The sequence below is a fragment of the Tachysurus vachellii genome, chromosome 17 (assembly GCF_030014155.1).
Source record: "Tachysurus vachellii isolate PV-2020 chromosome 17, HZAU_Pvac_v1, whole genome shotgun sequence".
NCBI lineage: Eukaryota > Metazoa > Chordata > Actinopteri > Siluriformes > Bagridae > Tachysurus > Tachysurus vachellii.
The window spans coordinates 21053742-21065851 of record NC_083476.1 but is presented as its reverse complement, the minus strand read 5'-3'; the positions used below and the strand labels follow the sequence as shown (position 1 = coordinate 21065851).

At 38.4% G+C, this 12110-nt stretch overlaps 2 protein-coding genes across 2 annotated transcripts; one reads left to right on the top strand and one right to left on the bottom strand.

Moving 5' to 3' along the window:
* The first annotated feature begins 1387 nt into the window (after positions 1-1387).
* arl10 (ADP-ribosylation factor-like 10) lies at positions 1388-6365 on the top strand. Its single transcript, XM_060891521.1, has 4 exons — positions 1388-1621; positions 3306-3480; positions 3707-3882; positions 4368-6365. The coding sequence occupies exons 1-4, from the start codon at positions 1487-1489 to the stop codon at positions 4539-4541; spliced, it is 660 nt and encodes a 219-aa protein (XP_060747504.1). The 5' UTR covers positions 1388-1486; the 3' UTR covers positions 4542-6365.
* A 774-nt stretch (positions 6366-7139) lies between these two features.
* nop16 (NOP16 nucleolar protein homolog (yeast)) lies at positions 7140-9754 on the bottom strand. The gene is made up of 5 exons (XM_060890832.1): positions 9576-9754; positions 8787-8892; positions 8650-8698; positions 7505-7611; positions 7140-7423 (listed from the first exon to the last, which is right to left on the bottom strand). The coding sequence occupies exons 1-5, from the start codon at positions 9674-9676 to the stop codon at positions 7286-7288; spliced, it is 501 nt and encodes a 166-aa protein (XP_060746815.1). The 5' UTR covers positions 9677-9754; the 3' UTR covers positions 7140-7285.
* Positions 9755-12110: the final 2356 nt, after the last annotated feature.

Sequence of the window (12110 nt, the reverse complement as noted above, 5' to 3'; positions counted from 1 at the left end):
ACACAGTGGGAAAGAGATCGAGATCAGGAGAAACTTTTAAAAAGTTTCAACGTTTCTAACAACAATTCCTGTTTCATTCCTTATTTAATGACTGTAATAACTCTCTCTCTCTCACACACACACACACACACACACACACCTGTCAACATTCTGAAAAAATATATTGTATTAAATGTTACATTTCATGGTACAGTGGACGTGAACCCAGAGTGAGGATGGAGGTGAAAGTTTTATTCCCTACATATTTTTGTTTACAAAAAAAAACACACACCTCAACATTACAATGTAGTCAGCTGAATCGGATTAAGGAAGACTGGAGTGTCTGAGTTCTTTAAATTCATTTCATACGGTTGCCACAACACTTCTCAACAAGCATCCAATGACTTAATTGCTTTGAGGTTGCTAAGGAAGGTTTGCTATTTATTGTATTGTACACTGGGAATGTAAAATCATATGGTGCGACTATCACGACCTCGCTAATTGTCTCTATTATTTAAATAAACGTGACAATATAACGTAACCATTTGTCCTGTTTCAGCTGAACAAGGCGGATAAACATGAGACGTGGCCTGTATTTCAGCCAGGAAGGTAAAAAAAACGTAACGTAGTCGCTCTCTTATAGAAAAATCGCATACGTTACACGTGTACGTGTGAATAATACGTGATCACGTGAAACAATATGTATGTATGTTTATGCCATGAAAGAGTGCACGTGAGCTCGAGTCATCATGTGACATCACATATATAATATATACAATGTGATGTGTCTAAGATACAGATATGTTTCACACGTTCGTGTTTATTTCAAACGTGAAATGCCACGTTCAAATGTTTTAGTGTGACGTGTTTAGTGTGAACATTTTCATACATGGCATTATGTGTGATTTATCTGTGACGTGCGTATACCTTTTGCACGTTTGAAACGTGTCTGAAAAGCAAACCATTTCACGTGTTTGTAGGTGTTCCACACGTGATATTGTGAATAACATGTGACGTGTAAAATCGCACACCTTTCTCATGTTTTGAACGTGTGACGTGAAATACACGTGAAATATCTTGCAGAAATCAGTTACCTTTCACGTCTTTGGTATGTTTTTCTTTATCCCACACGTGACATCAGGTGAATATGTAAAATGTCCAAACACACACACACAAACACACACACACACACACTCACACGTTTGTTTGTATTTCTCACGTGACTGATATCATGTGAATCATATGTTTAAAGTCATTAAACACGTGAAGATTGCGTGACTATTTTGGTGGTTTAATCAGGTGATTTGCGGGTTCAGCACGCCGCTGTCCGGCCACCGCAGGAGCAGAAACACCTCCCTATAGACATAAACACGTGGGTCACGTGCTCCAGCAACCGCAGGCGAAGGCAAATCGCTGCTGTTGTTGTTGTTGTGGTGCTGCTGAGTGTCGCCGCCTCGCGCAGTGCCGCCGGTGTTCGCTCGTTGTCTCGCCCGCACGCGCACCGGACATGTTCCTGCTCCGGCATGTGCGCGTGGCTCTAATGGCCGCCGCCGCCGCCTTCGGAGCCGCTGTGTTTATGGCCATAAACCTGTTCTATAAGAGAAGAGTGTGGACACCGGAAGACTACTGCGCCTTCACCGAGGTCTGTGTTCATGTCCTCTGAACAGGTTACTGCTGAAATTGCGTAATAATAATAATAATAATAATGATGATGATAATAATAATAATAATAATAATTATTATTATTATTATCATCATCATTATTATTATTATACTACTAATAATAATACTTATGATAATAATACAAATGATAATAATAATAATATTAATAATGATGATAATAACAATAATAATAAGTGTAAATATTCTGAACTTACATATTAAAATCGCACTTTTTCATAATTTATAATATATTATATTTGTATGACGGAGTAGTTGTCATGTTATGGCCATATCTTACGTTGTAGGTGTTAAAACAGGTGAGTTTCACTTTGTGACGTCATTAATTAACGTCCCATGAATTAGGCTTCCTTTTTTTTTTAGGACTACAAATAAGAAAAAGGTTTAGAGTTAACAAATAAACAGTAAAACCAGGACAGCAGGTTTACAGTCAAGCTGAAATAAATAAGTAAATAAAAAGAATGCATTTTTAATAAAGGATTAGTTTAGCTATTAATTAAATCTGACATGATTGTGACGTGTTAGTGAAGTGGGCGGAGTTTAGGGCTGTTGCAAAGTTTTAGATGATCCTATAGACAAAGTGCATGAAAGGCTTGGCATATAATCTGAGAGAGTTCAGTAGTATCACCATATATCGAGTCAGAAGGTTCTGAATTGAAATCTTATTGAAGCAGATTGTCTGTTCTTGTCAGTGTGATAACATGAAATGTTCTGTAAGGGCAATGACATTTATGTAAGAAAGCATTAATACACCTGTTTGTTATCGTGATAACAGGAACTCATTCTGGGGAAGTTTTGCATCATTAAATGTGACTATAAAGTACTAAACAGGACAAAGTTATCATTAAAGGTGTCGTAACTGTAACACTGCTGTGCACCGTGGATTGTTGTCCTTGAACATCACACCTCATGGTGTTTTATTATTTACTTTATTTTTCTTTTCCTTTCCTGTGACGATAGAGTCTTCACTATGAAACAAATACAAAAGACTCGATTTTTGTTTTTATTAAATATATAAAAGTGTGACTAAATAAAGCAAAGCATCATTTGCCAAAAGAAATAAAGTACTTGCAGGAAATTCAGTGATCCACTACAAAGGTTTGAGTGTAATATTTATTTATTTGTTTATTTGTTTATTTGTAATTACCCTAGTATTACCCATGATATCATGTTAGGTCAAGAGTGTTAAATTCAGAAACAGAAAAGCAAACAAGGTCCATTTCAGGCGAAAGGAAGTGAAATGTTTGTTAGTTTAAAACCTTCCCTGAAGAAAACACAAATTTCTTGTTTCTTGTTCTATATTTTCCTCTTCTGCTTTTGCTATATTCGGTGATTAGATGAGGAAGTCGTCGCTACCGGTCCTCAAAATGGCTGCTTAGTTTTCTAGGCTTGCTGGTGACAGACTAAAGTGACACGTTGACACGGTTGTAATGTTGCTCTTCATGTTCTCCACACATCCATGTGGGTTTCCTGATGGTTCTTTGGTTTCATTCTACTTTCAGAAGCATCTGTGAATTGACTTGTCTAAATTAGCACTAGGTGAACGAATGAATGAACGAACGAATGAACGAATGAATGAATGAAGGCGAAGTATTTGACAGGCTAAAGTCATTCCGTTTTCATGTGTCCTTTAAATGTGGTATCAGGAGGAAGAGGAGCGCAGACAGAGGCAGGTCCTCGTACTCGGCTTAGACGGCGCTGGGAAAAGCAGCGTTCTACAGCAGCTAAACGGAGCAGCTAGCAAAAGAACGTGCACCCCAACGCGTGGCTTCAACTTCATCCGTCTCCACACGCCAGTCTGCGAATTCGACTTCCTAGAAAGTAAGCGTATATCGAATGTTCCTCCGCCTTCACACACCTTCCTACATATGGTTTTTAATAGTAATACATTCATGTTAGATTAGTTATCAAGTCTCACTTAGCATCCACAACTCAACCTCCAAAGCCTGCTACACAAAGACGAGGTGGAAAAATCACCGCTGCCAAGCAGGTCAGTAAGACGGTGCGTAAACCTCAGCCGTGTGACGAGGTGTGTTTTTCTTGTCAGTTGGAGGTAGCGAGGACTTGCGGGCGTACTGGGCCGATTTCCTGAGCAGAGCACACGTTTTGTTGTACGTGGTAGACTCCTCAGACAGAAGCCGACTCCCGCTGGCTAAAGACGAACTTCACCGCCTCCTCAGCATTGACACACGACTTCCAGTTGTAATACTGGGAAACAAACAGGTGACCACGACACCTTAGTACACATTTAATAACACGGGAACATAATGAGGTGTAAATAAATTCAAGTGACTGTGATCACCCTGGATCCTTCGCTTCATTACATTACAGCTAAAATTCAAATGATTCCTGTCATAACTCTATAATTCTAGAGTATTAGTCACATGATTATTTCTCTATCATGGTCCTTACATTAAGTAACAAATCTTTTGTGTGCGTTCATGTTGTAATTCTGATATTTTACAGGCAGCGTAACTTCTCAGTTGTCCTAGAATGTAACTAGCAAACAAACATATAAAGCTATCTAACATAACAGTTTACAATAAATGATGCTAGAAAACTCTTCAAACGCTTCAAAAGTTTTCAGTTCTGAGTGTTCCTCCAGAGAGACCAAGCGAAGAACCAGGAGTCGTGTCTCTTCACTATAAATATCTGAACGCTCTAACAGCTCCAAAATGATCACTGTGTTTCCTGTTTCGCCGTTTCAGGACAAGCTGGACGCTGTGAGCCTGTCCGAGCTTCGAGACGCTCTCTTTCTAGGCTCGGTGGCGGATCAGAGGAAGCTCTTCCTTCTGCAGCTCAGCTCTGTGGGAGAATCAGAATCCTGCAGTCTCCAGAACCTTCAAGATCTGCTCGTCCAGCTAGAGTCCGATCATAACTAGCTCGATTAGCTCAGCTAGAGTCCGATCATAACTAGCAAAAGCAGAAGAGGAAAATATAGAATAAGAAACAAAAAATTTGTGTTTTCTTCAGGGAAGGTTTTAAACTAACACACATTTCACTTCCTTTCGCCTGAAATGGACCTTGTTTGCTTTTCTGTTTCTGAATTTAACACTCCTGACCTAACATGATATCATTAGTAATAATAGGGTAATTACAAATAAATAAATTGATGTGTATTAGGGATCTGTAGGATAACGATGAAGTCTCAGGATGAAAAAGCTTGATACAATCAAAGGTGTTGTTGTGAGTACTCGCTGTTTCTCAGCAGGATTGCAAGGACTGAAAGTGACGCCATTTTATTGTTGCAGAAACAATACTATAAACTATCGTAACCTGTGTAATGAATGTGTGGCAGACTGGAAAAACCCACTGGATATATCTGTAGCTATATTCTGAAAAAAACTCAGTCTTTCTACATACTTTAGTCTCTACCATGTTGTTATGTTCCATGCTAACGATCACAAATATGGACGCCACAAGAAACCCGTCACGTGACTGAAACGTGATATCACAGATATCGGCAGAAAGACCTTTGTTTCATGTCTTCCAACTCCAGCTAAACCTTGCTAGCAATGTCCTCCCATTCTGAATTTCACGCTTTGTTAATGTTTATCGATAGCTACGGTCAGACGTAAGCCTACGCAATCTCTCACGACTTTTGTGATGCTGCTAGAAAGAAGAGCGCTATATATACGCATTCTGTAAACAATGTTTAAATAGTTTAAAGGAGATTAACGATAGCGAATCAATCCGAATTAATGTTAGTGTGAACGGAGTTCAGTCCAACGCTGGATCGGTCGGATTAGAGCGCTCAGAAGAAAAGCCTGTGATTGGCTAGTGTTGTTCTGATTGACAAGAGTTACTCTATGATGGGCAGGGCATGGAATGCATGTACACCTATGATTGGTTAGTGTTGTTCTGACTGACAAGGGAGAGTATATAAGCCTTTCCCCTATCATCTGGATTAGAACTTACTATTTAGTGTAATAGCACTTTTCTGACGCACCAGAATTTATTAGCGGTGCAGTTTTTAACGGAAGATCAGTACGGATGATTGGATGGATGGATGGATACTTTATTCATTCCAATGGAAATTTCTCAAGCTCCAGCTGTATCTAAGGCAATAAGGCAGGCAATAAATGTTAAAAATGTAAAAGTAATAAATTTAAAATCTTGATCGTTAAGGTGCACTGTGTACAGCGTGTAGTACGATTCATGACCCATGGTGTTTTGAGATGTTCCAGAGGGTTTTCCCAGGCCTCCACACACATACCTGCAGTTCTACATTTATCCGTACGTTACGTGTCCACCTTCGGGATACAAACGTCATCCTGCGTAGTGTTTGGAATGTTTTTTGGCGTACCTGCACGCGTGTATTAGAGCTAGTTCACTTGTTTCTATACTGCACGAAATCAGTGTTTTAACAGTTGATACCTCAGAAACATTTAGATTCTTTACCTTAACGTCGTATCAGGTTTGCAGTACGAATACCGTGGAAGCTATAAGGATTCACTCGCCGCACAAGTCGACGTTGACGTTTACACTTCCATATGCGAAGTTCTACTGATTTATGTTCATGGTTAACCAGACGCCAGTAAGATGACTCCTCACGTTTTGTCACGTTTATAGTGTTGTGTACTGTGTGTGTGTGTGTGTGTTGAAAGTTTGTCTAGATGTAAATAATGTTGTTAAAGCAGAGGCAGTATATTTTGTGGAGATTACAGTTCATCAAAGAAAAATAAATAATTATAATACATGGCTAATCAGGAAGCTCTGTGGTGCCAGTGTTTGTTTAAAATAAGACTGCTAACGAGTATCGAGCACAATCCAGGCTTTATTTGTTAATTAGGAACATCTGTACGTACACCTGCTCATTCGTGCAGCCAGAAATGGCCGAATCTCCTAAATAAGCTACGTTCACACGCACTGCGATTTTAAGCACTGTGAAGTAGTCAGTAGGCCTTCCTACTCCTAGTTATCATGGTAACAACATTTATTAACAGGTGAGCGCAAGTACAGTACCACGTCACAGCGAATCTGTTTTCTCGCCACTTAAATGAAACCTTCAGGAGGGAGATTTTGTGTTTGTATAAAATTCGATGTATATCTGCATCTTCGCTCCCATTGGTGCACTGAGGCGCTTCATAATTGGACACGCCCACATCTAGTCACATCTATGCTCGCAGAAGCCACGATCTCCGGTCACTTTATCGCTGTACAGAGAGAACATGCGCACCTCAGAGAACAAGTTGACCGGCACGATATGACAGGAACCCTACAGGAACTCAATGCAGCACTCTCTACCACCGAGGTGAGCAGAAAAGCATCTCAGAGAAGAAGTGAAATCTTCAGGATGAACATGAGCCATCAATATAAAAGGAAAATCTAGAAGAAAAATGACAGGAAAAATGAAGCCTTTTGTATTTTTTTTCAGAGAAAATTTAAAACGGAGAGAAAAAAAAGTTGATGTCAGTAAAACTTTAATGTTTTTTGTACATATATAATCTTATGTAATATGACAACAGACAACAATAGAGCAGAACAGGATCACTCCCCAAAAAAAAAAAAAAAAAAAATGTAGTTTTTACATTATATACACCACAATGCACAACAAAGCTCCGGCATGAAGCCGTCGTCCGTCTGCAGGCCGTTTCTAATTTCCATCTGGATGCAAGAGATTTGTTCACAATGAGGTCTGGGCCTGTAATGAGGCGAGGAACGTGGCGTGCTCATCGGCATGACAACGCTTATACAAGTCCACTTTCCTCTTGATTTGTTTAGGTGTGTCTTGATAGTAGTTCTTCTCGTCCCTCGCCATGGCCTGTAATGAGACCCAACAACACTGTGAGACACTGTGAGACGCATCGGCTGGTTTACGGCTCGACGCACGGACACCTCTTACCTTGTAGTCTTCGCCGTGTTCACGGATCATGTGCTGAACGAATTCGATGAGATCGGTCGAGCAGGTCGTGGTGTCCTTCCTCGGCAGATTGGCCTCTTCTTCCATTTCTGGTAGAAGAAGCAAAGAAAGCAAGACATTTTACCCATAATCCTATGAACAAACATTTCTTTCCAATCGTCTCCTTGATTATTTACACATCAAGACTTTAATACTTAAAGCATGTGTATGCAGAATTTCAGCTAACGGGAAGTAAATAATTATTAAAACAACTTGAGATCTCAGGATTTCAGGAATAAGTCGTTCCAGTCATTTGCACTCGTTTCCTGAATGCTCGATTCTAATTGGTCAGAAAGTGTTGAGCAACATTGGACTGTAACGTGCTGTCGATCGACCGTGTTATCGTTTCTATAGTAACCATCGCTTGTACAGCAAACGTCTCACAGAAATGAACGAGAATCACCGACGTGCCGACATTTTTCCACACAAAGGGATGATCGGCGTTTTGTGAAAGGAGTCTACGGAGGACGTGAGCATCGTTTTCCAATAACAAAACGACAGAACACGCAGCGAAGCTGGATACCGGAGATGATACTCGTTTGTTTGTATATTTAGGTTAATTGTCGTAATCAGCTTCAGTGGACGTTTCATATTAAATATAGATATTAATAAAAAATTAATAAGAAATCTCATTAAAAAAAACAGTTCTTTTAAAGTTTAACAACTACACACACAAACACACACACACAGTTAAGAAACAGTTTTTTACAATCTTTCACGATGTTTTATTAAATTGTCATTTTTACAATTTTCTTAACTGTGTGTGTGTGTGTGTGTGTGTGTGTAGTTGTTAAACTTTGAAAGAGCTGTTTTTTTTAATGAGATGTTTCATATGAAATAAAGATAATAAAAATTTAATAGAAAACATCACATTAAAAAAAAAGCTCTTCCAAAGTCGAACAACTAAATTACCAACACAACATAAATGATACGACAGCAAACTGATGTTTAAGTGCAAAGAATTGATTTAACTTCTTATGTGAAGCGAAATAAACCCTTTGCTGCTCAGTGTTCTAGTCATTAAATTAAACTCTAGAGATTTCCTACATGAGCGAATGTAAAGACTGAACCTCATTTAAACAACACACCTCTGACAACATAGGGTTTGAGGACTCGAGCCACGGGTTCGTCACCTGCCTGTAAATCAAAGAAACGCAGACGTAAGAAGTAGAACTATGATAAAAAAAAAAAAAATGATGTAATAAGAACAGAAACACGTTCTCGCCTTGCTCGTGGTAGGAGAAACTCGTCTGCTCCCGAACGCCAGGCCCATGTCCCGCATGTTCTGCTTGGCTGTTTTGTGGGGATTCCAAGCTTTCCGGATCTGATCGCTTTACAGAAACAAAAACAAATGTATATGCTGATCTGCTGTGGTTAACAAAGGGAATAGTGTGTGTGTGTGTGTGTGTGTGTGTGTGAGAGAGAAAACCCAAAAGAAACCCACAAGGTGTTATTCCAACATAAGCCACGCCCACATGGGCGGGACATAAACGTTCTTGAGAGCATTTAATTGGTCAAACACATGAGTAGTACAGGATGATAAAATCGTTTGTCTTATCTGTTTTAATAATAAAGATAAATAATATATTTTTATATTTGATATCGCAACAAATAATATCTTGGCATCATTTCTCACGATATCGATATATAGAATCATATCGCACTTAACAGTTTAATAAACACAAACACTTACAGTTTAACAAACACTTACAGTTTAATAATCACAAACTTACAGATTAATAAACACAAACACTTACAGTTTAATAAACACAAACACTTACAGTTTAATAAACACAAACACTTACAGTTTAATAAACACAAACACTTATTAAAGCAACCGTTCATTCAGCTAGCTAAGCTAAACTATGCTAAGCTAAACTATGTTAAGCTAAAGTATGCAAAGCTAAAGTATGCAAAGCTAACCTATGCTAAGCTAAGCTACGCTAAGCTAAGCTAAGCTAAGCTAAGCTAAGCTAATGGGTAAACACACCAACACCGACACTTTTGTTCTTACCATTCAATCCTCGGCCTTTGTTTTTTTATCATATTCTTTTTTAATTTCTTTCTGCTCACATTGTAATTGAACGTGTTCCGTTTACTTGCTCTTTTAACCATCGCTGCGATTTTCTTCACAATCAGGAATAAACGCTAACGCACGTGCAACTTTCAGACCGTGTTGCTGAGAAAGCGAGTCACAATACGGGTGTGCTCCCTACACAGGGACCCTACATAGGGCTGTTCAGTTTGTTAGAGCGCCCCCTACTGTCAGAGCTCAAGACATACGATTACTGCAGATAATAATAATAATAATAATAATAATAATAATAATAATAATAATAATAATAATAATAATAATAATAATAATCATCATTATCATCATCATCATCATCATCATCATCATCAAACAATTTGAAGAAGAAGGCCTTTATTTGTCTCACACACACACATATAAATATATATATGTGCTGAAATATGCTGTAATATATGTGTGTGACAAATAAAAAATTGTCTTCTTTAAATTGTTTTATTAATATCATTATTATTATTATTATTATTATTATTATTAGTAGTAGTAGTAGTAGTAGTAGTAGTAGTAGTAGTAGTAGTAGTGTTGGTTGTGGTAGTAGTAATAGAGACACTAGCATTAAAATGGATGTAATAGTATGAGTAGATTTAGGAGTTGCAACAGAGGTTATTGTCAGTATTAGTAGTAGTAGGAGTATTAACAGTGGCATCAGTAATAGTAATAGTAGAGTATTAGAACGAGTAGAATTGGTTGTAGTAATAATAGAGATGTAGTAAGAGTGATAGAAGTAAAGGTGAAGGTGGTGGGAGAGATAATAGCTGGAGGAGTATTAGTATAATAATAATAATAATAATAATAATAATAATAATAATAATAATAATAATAATAATAATAATAATAATAATAATAATATCAGTAGAATTACTGATATTACTATATCAATAATTCTATTACTACTGAATATATATCAGTAGTAATAGGAGAAAATGCATGAATAATGACAGTAGCAGTATGAGGGGTATGAAGGACCATGAAGGAGGAGCGACATGTTCTGAGCGCATCTGATCGGCTTGACCCCGGTATCGCTGCTTGCAGCTATATTTTTTATTTCTTTCTGGAATCACAGAAGAATAAAATTTAACATCACCGACATTTAAGTTCATAATTGTTTGATTATTCATCATTATTAGTTTACTTTACAAGCTCAGTGTATTAAGCTGTTTGTCTGTCATTTATATTATGTGTGAGTGAGTGTGTGTAAGTGTGTGTGAGTGCAAGTGTGTGTGTGTGTGTAAGTGTGTGTGTGTGTGAGTGAGTGTGAGTGTGTGAGTGTGTGTATGTGAGTGTGTATGTGAGTGTGAGTGTGTGTGTGAGTATGTGAGTGTGCGAGTGTGAGTAAGTGTGCGAGTGTGAGTAAGTGTGCGTGTGAGTGAGTGTGCGAGTGTTTGTGTGAGTGTGTGTAAGTGTGTGTAAGTGTAAGTGTGTGTAAGTGTTTGTGTAAGTGTTCCTCGTATGTGAAAACATACTTGGCAATAAAGACCTTTCTGATTCTGATTCTGATTCTGATGAGCAAAGGATCCAAAATATGCAAGAATTTTGTCTGTAGGCCTTACGAGTCAGCAGTTATGAACATGAACATAATTGGATTTTTGGACTGTTGGTGGCGCTAGAGGGTTTGTCCTAGACACACCAAAGTAACTTCTAAGACTGGCCTCTACATGTGTGCCAAATTACATAACTTTCTTACGTACGGTTCTATGGGCTGCCATTGACTTCTATAATAATAACTAGAATGTACATTTCCTGAAGAAAATGTGAATGGTGCTTGCATGTGACGTCAGTTCCCCTCATCGGGAGTGTTTTGATATATGACATGTCCATTTTGTGCTAACTTTTTGATTTCGCTTATTTTGGGGGCGGGGCTACACGTGACATCACGTGACGTCATCAAAATACACGTGAAAAAGTTCCCCTCATTGTTGTGAGTGTTTTGATATGTCACATGTCCATGTTGTAAAAAGTTTTTTGATTTTGCATATTTTTGGGGCGGGGCTGCGGCACAACCGGAAGGCCAGTCGGTACACCAATGTAAAAGTTTGTTCTCACCCTAAATGTAAAAGTTTGTTCTCACCCCAGGCCAGCTTCGGCCTGAGTTTGGTGTAGATAGCTTAGCTTGCCGACTTATAAACCTCCAAAGTTTATAATGGGAGTCTATGGGAAAAGAGGCCATTTTGAGACCCGGTACCGGAAGTACTGGTACTCGGATCGCTTATAAAAGTCATAGCACACCTCTCCTCAATGAGCCGGTCAATTTGAAACGTCATTCATGGGTCTAGGACAAAAGCTGCGGGACAAGAGTTACGCACCGAAGTTTTGTCCGGCACAATAGTAATAATGTTGATTTGCAAGCACCATTAATAAGAAAACTAACGATAACAATATGTGTCTACGATCCTTCGGGGCTTGACCCCTAATAATAATATCAGTAGTAATAGGAGAAAATGCATGAATAATGACAGTAGT